A 21,123-nucleotide genomic window follows, 5' to 3' on the forward strand; every position below is an offset into this window, starting at 1 on the left:
GTCTCCCAACCATGTTACGCTTAAGAGTAACCATTTTTACCGTACTCTAACAATGGAACACACTTAAAATGAAAATAAAATTACCAAGAATTTCCGCAACAAGAGACCATTTCGCTGGTATATCATTTTATTCTTAATCAATCCTTCGTATCAAAACTAAATGCTTACACAGAACCGTTAGATGACAACTTTGGGAGATGTTCACTTAAGTCATTCAATCTTATACCGTTGATAATAAGAAAGATTTCAGGTGCTTACTTGGTTCAGCTGCAGGATTGAGTGAAAATGAAAATTGTTTCGATCAAGACATAGTGTAGATATACTGAAAATAGCAGCAATGTTTTGGCCATCGCAGCGAGTAGCGAGATCCCCATCCAATGCTTATTTAACTTTCCTCAAGTCTTTAAAAAACAAAAAAAATCATTTATTTATTTAGGGACTATTTTCGACACTCATACATTCACTACTAAGATGGACTCCTTGAGATGTGCAAACGCAAGAGTCTTTTTCTTCATCGTATCAGTTCTAATGACAATTCAGAATGGAGAGGCTCCAGAAAAAGATCGTTAAAAGTGGAACTACCGTTTTATAAACGTCAGAAACCGTGATGTAATTTATAAGAATCCTGTTCTAAAAATTTTTGGCATAAGGAAGAATTTCTAATGACAATGAGGAGACGAAGAAATGGATTTTCTTTCGTTTCCAGAATATTTCATGACAACCGATAGTGTAGTTACCGAGATACAGCACTTCAATTTCGGTATCTCTCCTCGAATATATCTATACCTCGAAAGTCGGTAAGCATCCTCAACGCAAATCGCAAAGACGATAAACGTCATCGACGACCAATACGACAGTTTTATGCGGTAATTCTCAATCTGTCTCGTTGTGAATAGACGGTTATAATATTCGAAAAAGAATTATATAACGTATGAATCATTTCCATTCTGGAGATGAATTGAACATGACAGGGTTGCATTCACCGTCGTAAGTAGCAGTGAGTGACGTGAAATATCTCTCAAGAGAGTTGAAAACGACAAAATACGATAGGTTGAGAGCTCAATGGGTCTATTTTGGTGTCGCATCGCTCCTTTTTTTACTGTTTAGCAGACTTGAAAATTTTACCTTTGAATTTCCACAGATGAAATTTTTATTTCTTATTTATTTTTATCTTATTTATTTCTTACTTAATCTTAATATATTTCATACTAAAAGACGAAACGCAACTGTTTGAGAAGTAGGAATTTCATCCTCCTAGCATCATCTTCAAACAAAATGCCGCGATGATACGAATATTCTTAATGTGCTTCATTGTGAATAGGCTGTCAACGTTTTCGAAATCAAAGATCAATTCTTTTCATGTCCAAGATGCACTGAAGATAACAGGGCTGTTTTGATCGCTGTGCGCCGCAAAGAGAAGCGAGATATTCTCCACCGTGTGATGTGGAATCTCTGAAGCCGTCGGGCTGGATCCACCTGTTTGCCTTGGCCGCGGGCAAAGCCTCCAGGCACCACACCACACGCCAACGTAGAGATTCCAAAGGACACTGGGGAGAGGGATGGGGTGGAGGATCGAACCCGATACACTTCACGTGATGTGCTGCCCGGAGGGTAGGGAAGACATTCTAAGGCGGCGCGTGACAAGAATTTCAGGCAGAGTGGGACTTGCTCACGTTAGATCGTCACTTTTAGTTCTGTTATTTTTTTTACCCCTTTTTTGCGAGTGCATTTCCTTTTTCTGTTCCCTCGCAGAGCCACCACCGGATGCGTCGGCAAGGATGGAGAGAGAGAGAGAGAGAAAATAAGAGACCGTTGGAAGGATAGAATTGAAACCGCGTTCATTATGGTCGTTTCAAATGAGGAAAAAGTTGCATTTCATTTGAAGGCCAGCAAATGGATTTTACATCATGAAAAGTACTCGTTGAAAAACTTTTTTCTCGCTAAAACTTTTCAACAAACTTTTATGTAAACAACTTGATTGTTATTAATATCTTCGTTTTATTGATGGCAGCGCTCCGATAGTAATTTGGTGGTCATTTCTTGAACTAATATCCATATTTAATTTTAAATTCTGAATAAATATCAAGATACAGTTTTAATCATCATCAAATTGTTAGAATTTGCATTTTCTTCTGGTTCTCAGTTATCTTGAAAATCTAAGCTTGGTAGCTAGTCAGAGAATGAAAGACCGTGCCGGAAAGAAATGAAACCCGCGACTATTTTCGTCCTTCGAAATGAGGAAAAAGTTATATTTTATGCGAAGAAAGTCTGAATGATTTATTAACCCTCGAGCGGTTAAGATTAAACTTCAACCATTCCAAGCAGCATCACGTCACCAATCACCATCAAACACGAAATTTTTTCAGTCCGAATGACGTTCATTGTAAAATACCAATATTATTTTTATGTGATAACATTAAAATATTGTCAAAATCAATATTATTAAAATATCTCCAAAAGCGACATCATTAAATATCACTATGTTCATTAAAATTTGATTATGCAACAAATTATTAAAAAATTATTCAAAAGAATTACCCTTAGTAAAAAAAATTGATATCACCGCTTTTGATGAAAAGCGTTACCAAGAATGTTAACGTAATATTAACTGGCCGGATTATCACATGGGTGGTAAAAATATTCTATCATTTTCGACGCTTAAATTATCAGAATGAAATGTGACACGTGATTGCCTCAAGCTCCATAAGATTCGAATAACGTTACTCATATCGACACTTCCTGGGATATTAATAGGATTAAAATTTTTCTCGTGAAAAGTGGAAAATAAATAGATAAAATAAGCGCCCAGTTGATTTAAAAATTGATAACCTCAATAATTTCAATGCACAGAATTCATCAATGACATGCATCTTTATTTCTCAAGCTTTACCTCCAATAAGTTTCACCTCAAAGATCTACTTCATTGAATTACCTTCTCCAATCTTCTGCCTATGGTAAATTAGGTGAATAATAAGCTTTATAAATTAATTGTTTTACTAAAAGTGCACTATAATGTTTCATAACATTTTAATTTAATATTAGTCATTTATGGTTGTCTTCGTTGCAAACCGGAGACTTCAACGGTCGATTCCCGTTTTGCAAACAAAATTGAGCGCAGCAGCAATATTAGTAACAGATGCCAGTGATATATTTTTGGCATAAAATTATAAATAAAAAATGCTACTGGGGAAACAATAGAATGCTACCGTCCGTTTGCCAAGCCCTTAAGTCTTGGAATTCTTTTGGGGCACTATAACGCACGCGCATTTAGATGCGTTTCCGCTCACTGCGCAAGGCCGTGCAACACTTGCAGCCTCACGACGCACGGGCGACCTTGACGTGCTCTCACGTCCCATGGGGAGCGGCGAAAGGAGATAAGTAGTCTTTTTCCCCACAGATGGCCACCGAAGCCGCAGGGACAGATCGTCTCGACTCCAAAAGACATCGCCAATAAACAGTTAAATAGTTAGCGAACCGCATACGGACACGCCGGACAGACAGTTGGCAAGCGCAAGACCTTCTTCAAATTACACGACCTATTATCGAATTCTTTCGATTACGATTTTACAAAATTCCAGCACTGTTGAAGTCCCTAAAATGATATTTATTTTGAGGGATCGCGAATCAGGTACTACACAAAAAAGTTAAAATACCGCAAGCGATGAAACTCATTCTCACTCTAATTCCTTCACATCTTGGGATCTACACGGTTCGAATATTTCTCATGGTTTCATTCCATTATTTTATAATTTCCATTTTTTAATTCTTAGACAGAATATAGGGGATTTTCGGAAAATATTTCCCTCGTATTACACTAATTCACTTGGATGAAAGTTATGCGTAACTTAAATAGATAAATGTTTTTGTAACCATAGGTAAGCCGTGCTATTTCCCAAGTATCACGCATTTACCACCTTGGCGAAGCTAGCGTCTGTAAGCCAGACAGCTGCAGAGCGCAAAACGCAAAAGTGAAATAAATTCCAGTCATTTATAATATCAATCATTTAATATGCGGGAATTGGCAAATAAGTTTCTATTTTTTTACACCAAAGCCACCATGTACTCTGTTCTGCAACTAACCGTTCTAGAGAAAATATTTTTTCATATAACGCACAGATAAGCATGATATCACCCTATCCGTAAAATTATTTATTAAATTAATAAAACTTATTATTCACCTTATTCAACATAGGCTGAAGATTGTAGCAGTTACACCAACAGATTTTCTGAAAAACTACTATTAATAAAAATTATTTAGGAAATGGCAATTCTGAAAAAAAAACCTCCGCTCCACTTGTAGAAATAACATAAATAGAAGGCACCACTAATACAGATTCAAACTCGAAAATAATAAGTTATGCGTTAGACTATGTTACGATTGCAAGGGAAAATTCATACGATAATTAAAGTCTTCAAAAAGAGGGGACGAAGAGGTATTATTCCAGATTGTTGTCTTCCACCGACTAAAACAAACAAATTGAAGTTCTTTTTTCCACCGTTTATTGGAAAAATCATTGGTTAGTGAAATGGCATACGATCGTTTTTCACTCGACACAAACACACCCGGTAGAATGGAAAGGGGACTCATGGATAATTTTTTTTTAGATAAGTCGTATCTAAAAAACTGCGTAACACAAATCTTCAGGGATAAGTATGGCTTTTATAATGCACACAAGAGCATCTTTTTTGTTTGTTTGGAGGCAAAATTTCCGCCTCCGCTACGTTGTGAGTTAAACGGGTGATTACAGTAGGTATCAGCCACCCAGGTAACCCAAAAAAGCGCAGGAATTCCTTATCAATGACAGATGGGATCATTACTAGCATATTTACAAAATGTTTTCCCACTACACTCAATTTGAAGAAGGTATGAACGTACGCCACCTCAAGGGTTGGGATTTACCAGATTATTTTCGATTTTTGGCATACAATTAATTGCATGTCCATATAAATAAAGGAGTCTGCAGTATAAAATTACAGTAAATTCCTTGTAATATTCTTAAATGACCATGTCTTGAAAAAAATTCAGTTCAGGTACTAATTGGCTTAAGTAAATAAATTCGAAGACAGGAAATTCAAATACCAATTTAAGTTATTACAGAAACTTAAATTGGTATTTGGCATTCTAGTCTTCGAACTTCTTCGTTCAATTTTCGTGTAGTGAAATGCTGTAAAGGATAGGAAAATGTAGTTTTTTAACTGCTTAAACAAAGAAGTTAAGCCCTAAGATGCGGCTTATAGGGGACAAGGTTCATTTCCCGATAAGAAAAGAATGTTTTCTTACCTCATAAACTGCGTAACTATGCAGCAGAAAAAATATTCAACATTATGTAGACCATACGGACTGATTGGCACTATAGAGGAATAAAAAATACCTCTACTCTCTCACACTGCAACTTCCGACGAAAGAGAGGGTATAAAAAACTGGAAAGTGTTAAAAACACACCATATATACGCTAAATGGAATAAAGAAAACTAAGCGGCTCGCAGATAGCCCGCTATACAAACAGCAGACACAAAGAATGGCGTTGGAACACATAAATGGGTCACGTGATATTTAGCGTGAATTTGAAAGCGAATTTTTTTTTAAGCGGATAAGGATATGCGTAATCTCTAGAAAGTGGCAGTACCGGACATAGAGCCGCTTGGCTTTTAAATTGAACCCAGCGATTTCCGGAAGCCATCACTTAGGGCCATTAAGATGACGAACGTCACACCGACAACTAAGTACAAGAGACGATACATAAAGCGGTTGAGCTGCAGATAAAATAAAGATGTGTTAATTGAAAAAGTGTTTTCTCTCTCATATACATAACTGGAATTTTTTCCCCACGGAAAAATAGGGAAGCTCTCTCATGGCTACGGATTTATTCTGTTCCAGAGATCGTAAAATGAATTCCACCATTTTTTCTTTATTTATATTATTATTTTTAAAAAATCGATACATCATTTACATTGAATATATGAAACTTACACTTTGAAGCTTTAACATATAAAAAATAATTCAACAAAGTAAGGAAGAGTCCTACTTACATTTATTATTGATAGCACAAAACCACCGCAAAAGCTTTACTTTTTATAACATTGCATTGGCACGTGAATCATAAGGTCCCCGGCTTGTCACTATAACTCACTCTAGATCCACTTGGGCAGTATGTAAAGTGAAGGAGGGAAGATCTAAGGAACTGAGGAGTGGCGCACGAATCAAGCAATGCGCGGCACGACAGGTAGCAGGGAAGTGGAGGGCCTGAGGTGGGCACCTTTGAGGCAGCGTATCGGCATGAACGAGTAAGATACGACAAAACGGTTCACAGTTTTGCTCAAAGAACTCTAAAATGCCATATTTACCTTAAAAAAACGTTTTATCCGGGTCGAAAACTTCAACATTCAAAATTTAAGTATTCAGGCGCCTCAGGCTCGACTATTCCTTACCCCTCTCACGAACCTCCGACTTTTTAAAAAAAATTTTCCTCGCCAATTCGCACATTTTAAAATCACGAAATCTTAAATCGGATCTTTTTTTACATAAGCGCCAGCCTAGCGCTGTATACTGATCTCACCCCCGACCAAATACCCTAAAGTCTGCTCAAAGGGTACCATTCCGATAAATGTTACGCCTCTTTTTTCATTATTAAGATCAGCACAATCATAAAAATTATCCACGCATGCGCACCACGTTGATGACAAATATGCTGCCTAACGGCTAAACTCACGGAGCTCCAGTGGATAATGGAAAGCAGCATGTTTCATAATGCCGTCTGTAACTCAATAATAATGTACCTGTATTTTTTCGATGGGATTCACCGGAAAATGGTTCTGAAGTAGCTCTTTTTCTCATATAACAGGAAATATTCTGAAAAATTTCTATTCTCTCTTTTCAATTCCACTCTCGCGCCGTAAAATCGTAAATTGGTAATGATATGAACAAACCACGTATTACGACTTTTCGAAGATGCTCACGCAACACGATTTCCGCATGCGATGCCTCGGATTATTGTCGGAACGATAGTAATGGGAACGGTTCAACAACTCAATAATAATTTCACTGCATCATTTCAATGGAATTCACTGGAAAACGGTTTTGCAGTGCTTCTTTCTCTACAATACCTGGTGAAATTTCGATTTTCTCTTAGCATTTCCGGCATCATAGCGCCGTAAAATCGTAAATTGGCAGCGATGTGAACCAAATACGTGTTACGACTTTTCGTACATGCATACACACTACGTTATCCGCTTACGATCGTACGGATTATTTTCGGGACGATAGTAATGGAAACGTGTCATTATCTTCGAGCTTGAATTTCGAAGCGCTAAAGTGAACTGGTTGAGGACGACCGCAGCAAAGAGTCTTCGAGCCGATCGCAGCAGTCAGCGCCGGTTATAACGGTGAAGCAGACGACCCACACAAGGTCGCCGCAGTTACGAATACACCGATATTTCTCGCCTGTGTGAAGGCAACCCTCCACGCAGGGCACACATCAGACAAGAATACGCTCACAGCGGCAAGCTAGATGAGAGAATGACAGAATCCTATTATTGTCAGTCTTAAAGGGCCCTGCAGCAAAGCATCCCCAACTGAAGGATTCCCTTCATTAAAAATCATCAACGTCTCAGGTGTTTTAAAAAAATATTCACGTTAAAGATTCCCAATTCCATTTTAGCCGTCAGGAATTCGAATTGTTCCTTTTGCCGGGATGAATCTCTTTAGCGAAGCTTTCTAGTTATTTGGTGGTAGGACTTAAGGCGACAGCTGAAAAAAATATTGAAAAAACTTTTGATGGAAGCTTATGAAGGTATCCATGTCTGACAGATGCTATTTTGTAGCATGATATATCTACAATATTTGACTGCACTATGAAAGAATACTTAGCAGTTTGATTTCACGATCGATTGATCCTATATTATCGTCCAATCTTTTTATATGAAATTAATACAAATTTATTGATATTTTTCGTGAAATTGAAGTACCTATCACCGATGAATTGCCATCAACTTTTAACAATTACCTTACATCTGTACTACATTGCTGGCCATTTAGTATACTTTTGTGTTATTTTTCAGCAACCAACCTTTGAAGCAAGGAATAAGTTTTTGCCATCATTTTAAAGAAACAATTTTGCTTTGTTTTTTTCATTTGTTTATTTAGAAGTTAGTACCACTTCATTTTTCAAAAATGGCAAACTACGATTTTTCAAAAGATGGACGGCGTATTATTACGCCCGTAGTAAAAATCGACTGATTTCACTTGTTAAAATATTACGCTCATAGCACGCTATGTTTTAATATATTCATGTGCCAGAATTCCACTAGATTAAGCCTGAAACAATACACTAGAATAGAATCACATTAGTTTGATGCTCAAAAGCGATTGAGAAGAAAGTGACAGCGGGCAAACTAGAGGGGAGATTTCAATGCCCGACAGACAGGATGAGGATCTACGGTTGGAATGAAACAAGCGAGCATCAACTTCCACATCAAAGCCCATCACAAGAAAACAGTTGAGGAATTCAAGCTGAAAAGTTATTAATTAGAAGCAGCCCAAGGCGATGCTCCCACTGATAATCACTACATCCCATTAAAACCTGCATTTAATTGGAAAGCATATAATCCAACTCGCTATTCGGATTAAATGACACATAAAGCTGCGCATTATAAATAAACTCTAACTATAAAACTACGCAAGTTTATATCAAATGTCAATTCATTTCAAAGTCAACAAATACAATATAAAATCCTATATCACACGCACAGTATCCACGTAATGGCAGTATTGACGAATTGTGAGAACATGACGAAGAGCATATGCCAACTGAAAAAATACTCAAAATAATCGAAACATATGATATAACTTAAATGCCTTAGTATGATGCGTATTAATGTTATTGAAACAATAAAATTACCACAAGCTGGTGCGCCCACGACCCCAAACAAGAAATATACTAGTAAATTGAGGGACGCTTTCGGTTCTGAAATTTTAATTTGCAGAAACGATTTCTAGTCGACCAAAATTCTAATAAAGTTCGAGTCTGTGTCTTATTTAGAAGTAATTTAATAATTGTTTTTATCTTCTGTGTACATCCAACGGCAAACCCTTTGGAAAATCACAGTCACTCATTGAAGTCTCCTGAAGAAAGAAGGCCCGAATCTTTTAATTGTGTGTAGTTTCAAGAAACATCGTTGGGCATACGGAAATAAAACCTAAATTCCACATCTAATTGATATTTATATAAGTAATCAAATTTCAGATATTATAAAAAGCTAAGTACACGGAGATGAAAAGGGATGATGGAGATGTAAATGGAAGGAACTACCCTATAAATTGGCGAGCGTCGTAAAATGAAGATGCTTCTCCAAAGGCTGTGAGTAACGCCTTCATATTTTATTTTATTTTATTTTAATAAAGAAATACACATACAGCAATACTGCCAATTTAAAGTTCACTTATAACAACAAATATTAAATAATTAAATAATAATGATTTGATTACAAATTTAAATAGAATAAAAAAGAAAAACAAACATTTATCCGGCTATCTAGTCATTTATGCGATAAATATGTTAATGCCCGATGAGTAAAATTTTTAAGTGTCAGACCAAACGGATCAATATCACTGGGCAGAGTATTTATTAAAAGGGAAAGCCTATGGAAAAGAGAGCGCTTAATTACAGATAGCCTGGGTGTAGGAATGTGGAGTAAAGAAGTAGATCGGGTGTGGCGGGAAGGTACTCTAATGTTGAGGAAGGAAACAATGTCAGGACTGTCGAAGTGGGAGTTAAGGGTATTATAAATGAATTTGATGTCTGATTGAAGTCGGAGAAGGGATAAACTAGGGACGGATAAAGAGGATAAAACTGCACTAGTAGGTGACTCGCGGAGATTTGGGTTTCTAAATTTTACAATTTTTGCAAAAAAAAGAAACTATAAGAAAGAAATATTCAAAGAAGGTATTAAGTAAACCTCAAAAAGTACTGAAAATATTTCGAATAGCTCGTAGGTCGTCGATACATCCTTTCTCCGAAATTCCACATATTTACTCACCCAACTCTCGGATGGAATTGGAAAAAAAATGACGTCATCGCCCACATCAACTCGAAAACAGCTTGAAAGGAACACGCGAGAGAGAAGACAGGGTATCATTTGTGAGCACGGGTCCGGCCGAAGGCAATGCCGCGCGAATATTCCGCATTAAATATCAAATCTGGTCGTTTCAAAAGTCAAATGGACACCTGATTTCGGAGCACGAAGAGGCAAATTCCAGAGAGCCGGAACTGAAGACGCGTGGCAGCCATAATTATGGACATGTATGGGATCCCTGTCGTACCTGCCTTTGCGCATAATAAGACGTGGGAAGTCTCGGAAATATTCCAAAAATTCGAGAACCAAGAGGGATTAATGGAAGGAGAAGATAACATAGTCGAACTTAGAGAATATGACAATGTACATTAACAAGCCCTAGTCGATACATGATACTCCTGCGAATCGATGAATTTCCATAATCATCAGGCAGAGAGAGTATAGTATTTTCCAAAATTGAATATATTTTAACTACTTTGGAAGTATTTTATCATATTTATTCCACATTGAACATTTCCATACTGTTTTTCGGAGTATATTTCCCGAACACACCATACAGAACATTTCCACACCGTAGATGATAAATCGTCTGCATATCATAGATAATATATAGTATGCAAAATATTGAGAAACTTATCGGTATGAATTACGGGAAAATGAATCAAAACATACTGGAAATATTCTTCATCTCGATAAAATCTTATACGAGAAGATCTTAAATCTTCTAAAACTTACGGAACTCGAAGCATAAGCAAGCTAATTTTTCGAAACTAACTTTAATATACTTTCCTCGATTTTAGAATCGGATACTCTAGGACCACTAAGCCACAAATTACATAACTATTCCAAGTCAACTAACATCATCTTCAAATCATTCTAACGGATTCACTCATGTTTTTAGATACTTTCCCTTAACTTGCTTCGTCCGTCTGTTTCACCAATATAATCTAGAAATTGATTTTTGATCCACCTCCCATTGTCAAATCGGCTTGAAATTTGGCACAGTTGCTTGCATTTGATGGCAATACAATATTCAAAAATCAAATATTGAAAATTTTGTTCCATTCAGGTCCAAATTTCCATACGGAAATATAGTTTGAAATTTTCTTAATAAATATCGATAGTTTCATCCGTAACTTTTATAAGTTGTTGGAGGAAACTCGTTCTAGCATAGTTCATTCCGACATTTTGTTTTTCAAACTACAACATTTTTATATTTCACAATCTCTTACTAGTTATAATAGGACTACCTATGATTGTTTTGAGATTAAATATTTTCAGATCTATTTTCTTGAACGGCTCCAATTTAATCGGTAACATGATTCACGACTAAAAAGTGTAAAATCAAAATAAAAAAGTATTTTTTTAAAATCATACCTATTCCAAAAGCGGTATAAAATGCACGAAAAAATAAAAAATAAGCTCCTCATCACAAGGAGAATTCAGAGAGGGTTCCAATCCTTACGCATCAGACTGTTCTACAGTCATTTCTGATCAATAAAATTAGCTCTCACGTTTTATTCTCCAAGTGATTAAAAGCCTATTTTAACTTTAATGTACTTTTTTTTTGTTTTTTTTTTGGCAAAGTGTAGTTTTTATACCTTTTTTATTTTATTTTCCTACCTCTCTGGTGGTGGATGGCTTGAGGTCATCCTCCTCAAATCATCGGAAGGGAAAAAAACAACTTGGGCACGCGCTGAGCATAAACATTTTTCGGGCCTATAATTAGAAGGGACGGTCCAAGAAGAAGCGAGTCGCGCTTTTCGATCATGTTTTTTTTTTTTTTTTTAATTCCGCCTCCTCCTCATCCTCCCCATCGCTCGCTCCGCGGAAGACTGGCCACAAACAGTCGAAGGGGAGATGGTAATCGGGTCACCATGGCGACGAGGCGACTTTATTTGGGAAGTGGAAAGGAGGTGGGGGATTCCCATGGCGAGAAGGAAGGAATAAAAAAAAAAGAAAAATAAAAGAAGAACGAAATATTCCACGCGAGGAGAAGAATCCCGTCCGTTTATTTATTCACGGCTCGCGTGTGCCGTCGATTCGCTTCGCATTGGAGCCAGAGGGAAAGGGTGGGGGAGAATCATAAAAAAATAAAAGTATTGTTACAAAAAAATCTCGGTATGCATATTCATAAATGAAAAAATATAAACACGAAAAAATAATCTTTTTTCCCTTTTCACCGTTCGTAATGACAATTTTGCATCATCCCCTTAGTATTTGATCTTATGCAACACAGATACGCCTAAAAAAAGAGTCCATATGCGTAGCGTTGCTTCTACTCCGGACGTTTACTGATTTTCCCAAAGGTGTACTCAGTTATTTACTATCTGTTGTGATGTACTTCTGCGGCGGCGGGGTGAAGTCCTCGCCATCCAAACAGGAGGTCGTGGGTTCTATTTCCCGCCAGAGGAAATTGTCCCTATCCAGGGCTTGGGTTGCTCGAGTACACAAAATTGTAATCTTGTTGAAATATCCCGATGAAATAGGCCAATATGTGCTGATTTCGTTGTTATGGGTATAAATAAATGTATGCCAAGGAGGTTATTCAAATAGGACAAAAATGTTTAGAATACATCAATAAGGTGACAGAAGAAATTGCCTCCCCATAGCGTGTTTAAAATGGACATATTTGCTAAGAATTTTGGAAATAATTTGTGCAAATTGTGCACCTATACCTTAAGATCAGGGCGAGCGTGAATGCCGTATCACGCGAACAAATCTCCATACCACGCCCATTCAGATACTCCACCTAATCTGGAATCTGACAGTTTTCTTAGATTCCGCCGTGGGCGTCCGCTAGACACGCCCGCCTAGCCATAGAGCATAGACCTCTTCTTTTTCACTCAGGCTCCACCTCCGGAATTCCTAAATCGAAGCGCGCGCTCCGCATGAATTTACATGTTGACCGCCTACAGCCCGAATTCCACGGAAGATACGAAAGACTCGCTCGCATCAATTTAATGCCCATTTCATTTTAGTGCATTTAAGTGGGGAATATATTCTGGAACGCAGACGTTTGGAAATTTATTCTTCTCGCGAACATTAGCGATATGGTCAGATACACCGAAATACCTTGCTCCTTTCTTACTGAGATATTCCCTAATTTCACAGTACTGTTCCACTTTTTTTTATTTTCACCAGCCATATGGCATCCTAATTAGCGTTGGCCTTTTTATTTTTCACACATAATTTCTTTCTGTACAACCATGGTATCGACATCTGATCGTCATGATCAGGCGCATTTATAGAATAATTTACGCACTTGATGAAAAAGGCGTGCATTGTGAGAGGTTCGGAAAAACATTGAAGCAAGGTGAGGGAGAGGAAGATATATGGGGTGGGCAAAAGCTTCGCAGTTCATTCAAACGCAAACCCACTTTTAATCCCATATATTTAATTACGTATAACGACAAGACGAGCAAAACAGCACACAGGTAGTATGCCAAGTATTTGAATAGCAATTAAACTCTTTGGGATCAAAAATATAATATAATGAAGGTGTATAGATGTAATTAAATCACGAGTCGGTATCTCGTCAATTCTTTCGCCAAGCCGCTAGAAGCGAATGTTTACATTCACTATATGTTTTTTTTTCTTCTTATCTTGACCTCGTATAATTCATGGTAAAATACTTCTCGGAGTATAGAACAAGCAGAATATACCGGACAGAACGAGAATAACTTTTTCGTCGCCAGAGGGACGAAGCGAAGCTTTTCTGGCGAAATAGCTAGCGAATGAAAATGAGAATGCGAATTCAGTCACCGTTCGCCAATCTTTTCGACAAATCGCGTTGGCTATAGCCAGGAAGAACCATAATCAGGCCCCAGGTTTAAATCCACTTCGTTTCGTTTCTACATTTCGTTCCCGGGAACGAAACTATTGAAATTTTACTGGTTCTGACTTTCGTTTGGTTTCGATTGCTATCACTGCTCGTGTCTCCCGCATAGAGTTTGGGTTTACGCGTCGAAATTGAATTCTACGGCATTCGATAATTAACGAAAATACGTTTTAATCGAACATGAGGACAGTGACTTCAAAAAGAGCTCAAGAGGACAGTCTCGATCACGATACGAGATATCGACAAAGTTGATGCCCTACACTTATATAGGCGAATTACGGGGCAATACGTAGATGCACCATTCCAGTCAACTTCCAGGTATAAACCAGACTTAGAACACGCGGGTTCCAAGAAAGACGACTTTCTGTCGTCGGCTGATGTGACGGCACACTTTCTCCTGCTTCCATCTACGGCGAGGACACACATTCCCACCCCGCTGATGCCTTTTAATAATTGTAATTCCATAATCGCGACCGAACCGGAGAGTTTTAAACACTTAATTCTCGCCTTCGCGAACGATCCGAGCAGCCGTAAAATCCACGTCCATCGGGATGGATATGGCACAGATCACAACAGCCGAGGAAAAGTAGGCATAATTGCTCCATCCACCGACGTAGACGCCGCTGCTAATTCAAAAGTTTTCTACGCCCAGAGCAGAAAAACCCACGCTTAATTTTTTCCAGGCGGGTCAAATGAGACTAAGTTGATTTCCAACCGGCACAGACCACAGCGCAATGGGGTCGTTCTCCTTTGGAGACTAAGTGCCAGTTTCATAATGTCTGGTTAACCATTAAATAATGCAGCCTTTAACTTTACCTGTAGATGATTGAAAGTTCTGGTTCTGAATTTATATGAGATAGGAAATATTATATTAGGAACGATTATCATTAACTTAGTAAGAAAACGGTTCATAATACCATTCATCGACAGCTGTGGGTAATGACGTAAAACGTCTGGTACGGTGAAACACCATAATTTATTTTTAATTTAGCGTAGAAGTTGTGCAAATATTAGCAGTTGCTTCCTACGTGTAACATTAAAATTCTTGTTAAACTCCTGAATTAAATTGACTATTTACTGCAACGCTAAATTGAGGCTATTCCATTCTAATTTGATTCATGGAGGGCACTTTTTAAAAATATGTACACCGTAACCTGTGAAGTCGCGAGGGTATACATTTTCACACAATCGACTTCAAGACTTTTTAATACTAGTTTTCATTCAGAGCTAAGTACCGACGCCGGGTTACTATCTTGTCGAGCAACTAAGGGTGCATATATTGTAATATATTAACTAACAATAAGTAAAAAAAACTGTTCGAGACGACAAATTCGAAAAATAAATAATACAAACTTTAAGTGATTTTATTTCCGATTAAACCACGTTCAAAATCGCGCCACTCTTTTATGATGACCCTGTATTACCATTGTACGAACATAATTGTTCGAGTGAAAGTGTTAAATTGCGTTTAAAATGCCATAGGATAAGCTGTGACTCACCTCGGTGCGAGATGTGTCTGAAGTCCCGTTCTCCGCCGTCCGACGAATCTCCGACAATAGCAGCCTCCACAGCGTACGGAAAGAGTACGTCCCTCAGCAAGATGAAGGTGCAGAGAAAGAGCAGATGTGCCGCTCCCAGCACCCGACCGGAGAACAGATCCATTATTCACTACTCGTCCTCACGTGTCTGACAAAATATCCCACAACGACACCTGCAACAAGAGAAAAGTTTCCATAGTTAAATATATACTGACATTTTTTATGGCAACATTCTAGAATTTTGAAACCATGGTCGGTATTGTAGCATTATATTAATGTGTGGAAATTACTTTTTGAAGTTTTTATCACGGATATAACGCATTTCCACCAAGTAAAGCCGGAAAAACATTTATCCGCCGCATTCTCTACGTATGTGCAGTTAAAAATTTCACCTAGGTTTCAAATATTTCGAACCGTGAATTGAAAGTACTCCCTTCCACTCGACCGGATCTATTTTGTCTTTTTTTTCGCAAATTTTAATTAGTTTGAAATAAAAATTTTAAATACTGAAAATTTCAGAATATTAATAAAATAGCTTGCCAGTACTCCTCACGGAAATAGCTTCGGACGAGCCAGGAGTCAAAGGCACACCAAACCGGAGCCACTAGTAAGTGTACTAAAAGTGCGAAGACCTGAGGGAAAGTCATGTCTCGACCAGAATATTCGAACCCGGATCTATATTTATGGAAATGTAATTTATCAGGTACTCCACTTTAGAGCCATGGAAGAAGATTGAATAAAAAAAACTTTTGTAATTTAAAAAAAAAGTAATATTACGAAGCGTTTCGACGCTTAAGCGTCATTCTCGGGACTGGGAGAAGAATGTAGAAATTGAATTTGCCTTGCACAGCCTGTTATTGTCAAAAATACATTAAATTAGAGAAATGATGCGCCATTGAAATTTGCATCATGTTGAAGAGTAATATGTTCAGATTGAATATTGGAATCATGGTGATGCTTATTCGTTAAGCTTTCCACAATGAAGTTAGTGGTCGCAAAAGGGCTCCTCTGCGTCCAAACGCGTCGTGCAATGAAAATTACAAAGGTTTTTTTTATTCATTCAGCATGAAGTTTCACAACGTGAAAGCCGAATCAATATATTTCTTGAAGGAAGAAATTTTGTGACGATGACATGAAAAACATTGTTAACGAGACGACATTTTTATTCGAGATATCCTGGCGCCTTCTCTACCATTTTAATTCGCCCCATCTCGCATTCCGACCATATTTCGGATACCGGGTCTGCGTCGTATTAATAACGGCAGCACTAAAAGTCACCGGAATCAACAGCATGCGGTATCGCTTGAAGAGATAGGAAAGGGAATAAATTTAATGCCTTCGGATCAGGCTTTAAATACACCGTCACCATATTTGGCACAAGCGAGGAACAGGATATTCACGTAAGCCGGGACTGTTCTGTCGCAGATTAAAAAAAAAAACTCGGGTTTTTCCATGAGCTTCCTGCTTGATTGAACCTTTCTTCGTCGGATGCAAAGCCGACACCGATGATATTCGGATTTATTTATTATTGGTAGACGTATGGCAGTAAAGTATCACTTAAAGAAATTATTCCTCAAAGTGGTACATAACTTAACTTATTTAATGGGAATTGAAGGTAGTAAAATCATCCTAAAACTTTAACTGAAGAAAAGAAGAAACTGAAGAAAAAATTTTGAGATTGGTACAACCTATATTCTAGTGGAACTCGATGGTTTTCTTAAAAATAAAAGTTATTTCCTTTTAGGAAACACATCGTACTCATGAGTAACACGAATGATATTTTTAATTTATTTATTCGAGTATTTCATAAAAGCCGTTATACACGGTGAATTATCATGCGAATGATCATGCTGGACGATCACGTGATCATTCACAGGATAGTGCAAGCAAAATAGAACATGTTCTTATTTTCTCTGAATGATCATGCGCATGACGGTTCATTCGCGAATTTTTCCGTTTTACACGGCGAATGATTCCATTAACATGATGATTCACCGTGTATAGCGGCCTTAAGAACCACATTCACTTACTGCTCACGGTCAATTAAAATAATTATCAGTGCAAAACAAAAATATTCAACCCCTCTCTCGATATACTATTCATTTAATACGACATAAATGTTAAAACTGTACGATAAATACAGAATAGTACATTTTAGACTGTTTTGGAAAATCTCTATTTTTTATTTTTATTTTATTTTTCCGATTAATACACTTGAAGTCATTGATATGAAGTATCAGGAATCCCACGCTAAGCATTGCAATTGGTCCCTGTGGTTAATATGTATCGCTATTATTTCTGTAAACCGATCTTTACTCCCACGATCCCTCTGCGGGCACGTATTGCTCCAGGGGAGGACACGGGAGGGCGGAGGTTCGGGTCTTTGTCCGTCCCTGCAGCGAAGGAGGAACCACTAAAAATAATGACGGAAAGATTCAGAGGCAATGGCCGATTAAGGGGAGGGGAAGTCCTATGGAAGGAGCGGGGATCCATTCTCCCCACCTCCTTCCAATGTTGGGAGCGCAGTTATGCCAGGGTAGGAGCGCCTTAACAACGCCCACACACTATAGCATAAGTAGAATTAGTAAATTAATATTTAATTGCAATTTTCCACTAACATTTTAAATAAACTTCGTTCCAATTTGATGGAACCTTTCCTCGTCGGATGCACTGACGACACGAATAACTATTAAATTTATGTGAATGCGAATGATGCTTAAATATAAATATTAAAACAATATATTGGAGTGTAAGTCTTGAAAAAAATTGAAGCATAATTTTTGCCTACGTTTCGGTTCATTTTTTACCTTCCATCAGAGCTTGAAATGAAAATAATTGCAGTAAGTTGTATCAAAATTCTAGTATCTTCTTATTTGTTAATGCACAACTGAAGAAGCTTCTTTTTTATTAGTTTACGGTAGAAAACAATGCCACAACCCTTTATTTTGTTCATATAACAAAATTATATAATAGTTTTCATTTCAAGCCCTTCCGATGGTTACTTAATAAACCGAAACCTTAGAAAAATTTGTATTTCAAGTTTTTCTATACCTACACTCCAAGACACTATTTCTACATTAAATATAGAGATCAAGAGAAATCAAGCTTATAAACTTCACTAAGGCCGTGTTCCAATCCATAGGGTGCACTCTACGCTCTTGCGCTCTTACGCTCTAAACGGCTCTTTCGCTCTTTCCTGCTCTTATTGCAAGTAGTGCCACCACTGTCAAGTGGCAGATTTCGAAACTGAAAAAAGTTGAGTAACAAATTTGGAGGGTAAGAAAATAGTGCAATGTTGTTGTTCTTACGAAGAGAGTGTTGCAATAATTTATTGCCTTATAAATATATGTACTTATATATATGCTTATATGTACTTATAAATGGAATTGCAGAAGTTATAACGAATAAAATACGGCATAGGCGACAGATTTATCAATTGTAGGCTACTAATTTCATGTAGGCAACCAATTTCGTACATTCAGACAAATTTAAGTGGTTTTTACATCTGAAAACAATTTATTAAATATGTAGTGAACATGAAAAATTATAATCACTTTAAATAGGTACCCGTCATAATATTTGAAATGCAGTAAGTCGACAGATATAGGGCGTCCAGCCAAAGCAGAAAACTTCATGCATAATTTCAGCTTCTCCAGGGAAATTTTACAAATCCCAGTTTAATCTTACGTGATTACTGCGATATATACGAATTTTTTACATGATTTTACCCGAATCCCTTACATGACTTTAAATCATTGAAGTGATTTCATGTTATATCATTATCATATTCATGTATTTACAAGGAAAAGAAATACGTTTGTTAACACATTGAATACGTTTGTTAGCATTGAAATTATTCAAAGCAAGCCTGACGAGCTGCTTCAAACTCGTAACTAGATGTCGACGTCACCTGGCATTCTATTCTTCGTGTTTTTTAATCTTACTTGAGTACATAGTTAGATATTTACATTCATTCAGATAGAGTACATATATTAGTATATTTCGGTTCTGTTGTCTCGTCAGACATTGCACGTTTCGTTGCGGCTGAATAAACTCTTCTTAGCTATTGCACTTAAATCTACAAAAAACACATTTTAACCAGAAAATGGGCGTTGAACTGGAAAAATTATCTGTGAAATGAATTTGATGTAAACGTTTCTACAGTTCCGGGTTGGATCAAAAATTCATGCATAATTCACGACTTTCCCGGTCGCTGGACACCCTTAAATTCACATCTATTCAAGATTCATTCGGATTCGATATTCACTCGATTCCTTATTAACGATTTAAAGAACCGAATCATTGCTCCGAATCAAATCCCATCCGAATCCACGAAAATTCCACCTCAACGGCGGTAGACGAAGGGCTGAAGCGGGCTGAAGAGCGAGTAAGGGTGAATCCTTGCGCTCTCTCGTGCTCTTCGACTATGCGCTCTTCAGAGCAGAACGTAGAGCGGATTGGAATCGCACTACGTGACGTCACTTCCGAAATGTGACGATCGAAAAGTGCGGGAAAGAGCGCAAGAGTGCATTTACGGTGGATTGGAACACGGCCTAAGTACCAGTTTCAATACCTTTTTTATTATCTTCAAGTGACTACCTCTCAAAAAAAATTCATTTAAATACCGCGGAGGGGAAAATAAGACGGGGAAGAGACTGAGGGGAAAGAGGAGGTTGGGAGAAGTTCCCCACGGTGCGTGGGACAAGTTCTTTCCCCTCAGTCTCTCCGCGACTTGCTTCCCCGCGAGGGTATTTAAACGAAATGTTTTGAGAAGAAGTCACCTCAACATAATGAAAAATGCATTGAATCCGGTCTTGCGGTATAGCTAAAATATTTTTGGAAAGTTGACTTGGACTTAAAATTTACAATTACGTTAAAATTTTCATTTTAATTGGAGGCCCAGTCCTTTATTAGAAAAAATAATCACTGAAAAATAGTATGCGTCATCACATGCACTTACTTATTGGCAAGAAATGTAAACTTTCTAACTACATACTCAAGAAACCATTGCTGAGGTTTTGGTCAATTTTGCTTCGATTTCAGAAAGCTTGTTGAGCAACAAAAAAAATTATACCGTCTATTATATATTTTTAATGCCACTTCTGGAGGAATTATGCATGCACTACACTGGATAATACAGACTTTGAATTACCTCGTCCTTTCCTCCCCTTAAGCTAACGGCAGTTGACTTCAGATAGATAGAAATAATTGCTAAAACGCATAAATTAGAAACAATTCTCATATACTTCTTACGAGACCAATTCATAATGTCACAACTTCGAGATATTAGAGTAATAACGTAAAACGAAAAGTGCAGTGGAAAACCCTAATATATTTTTGATGTGGCGTAGAATTTGTGCAAGCTTTATACATAGACATACAGGGCATCCTGAGGGCCGGTTTTTATAAAAATTTAGTTAACGCTAACCATAAGACGATTCACCCAATTACCTTTACGTTGAAGAAAGTTCAACTTATGCAGACGTGATATATGGGAAGTTCAACATATTGAAATATAAGGTAGTTACATTTTCCACAACTATTTCAATGCTTACGACGCGTTTCGGCTCCATCATCTGGCACTAGGCACAGATGATGACGCTAAAAGCCGAAACGTGTCCTAAGCATTGAATTAATGTGGAAAAGATCTAATACCTTTTATTTAAATTCACC

The 21,123-nt window shown here is 37.5% G+C and overlaps 1 protein-coding gene across 1 annotated transcript in view; it reads right to left on the bottom strand.

The window, feature by feature from the left end:
- Positions 1-21,123, bottom strand: part of LOC124163432 (semaphorin-5B) — a 318,709-nt gene that overhangs the window by 88,220 nt on the left and 209,366 nt on the right. The window contains exon 2 of the mRNA XM_046540342.1: positions 15,412-15,623. Coding sequence (XP_046396298.1) covers positions 15,412-15,574 — 163 coding nt within the window. The 5' untranslated portion in view covers positions 15,575-15,623. The remainder of the gene's footprint in view (positions 1-15,411; positions 15,624-21,123) is intronic.

Source organism: Ischnura elegans, chromosome 8 (assembly GCF_921293095.1).
Source record: "Ischnura elegans chromosome 8, ioIscEleg1.1, whole genome shotgun sequence".
In the NCBI taxonomy this organism is placed as follows: Eukaryota; Metazoa; Arthropoda; class Insecta; order Odonata; family Coenagrionidae; genus Ischnura; species Ischnura elegans.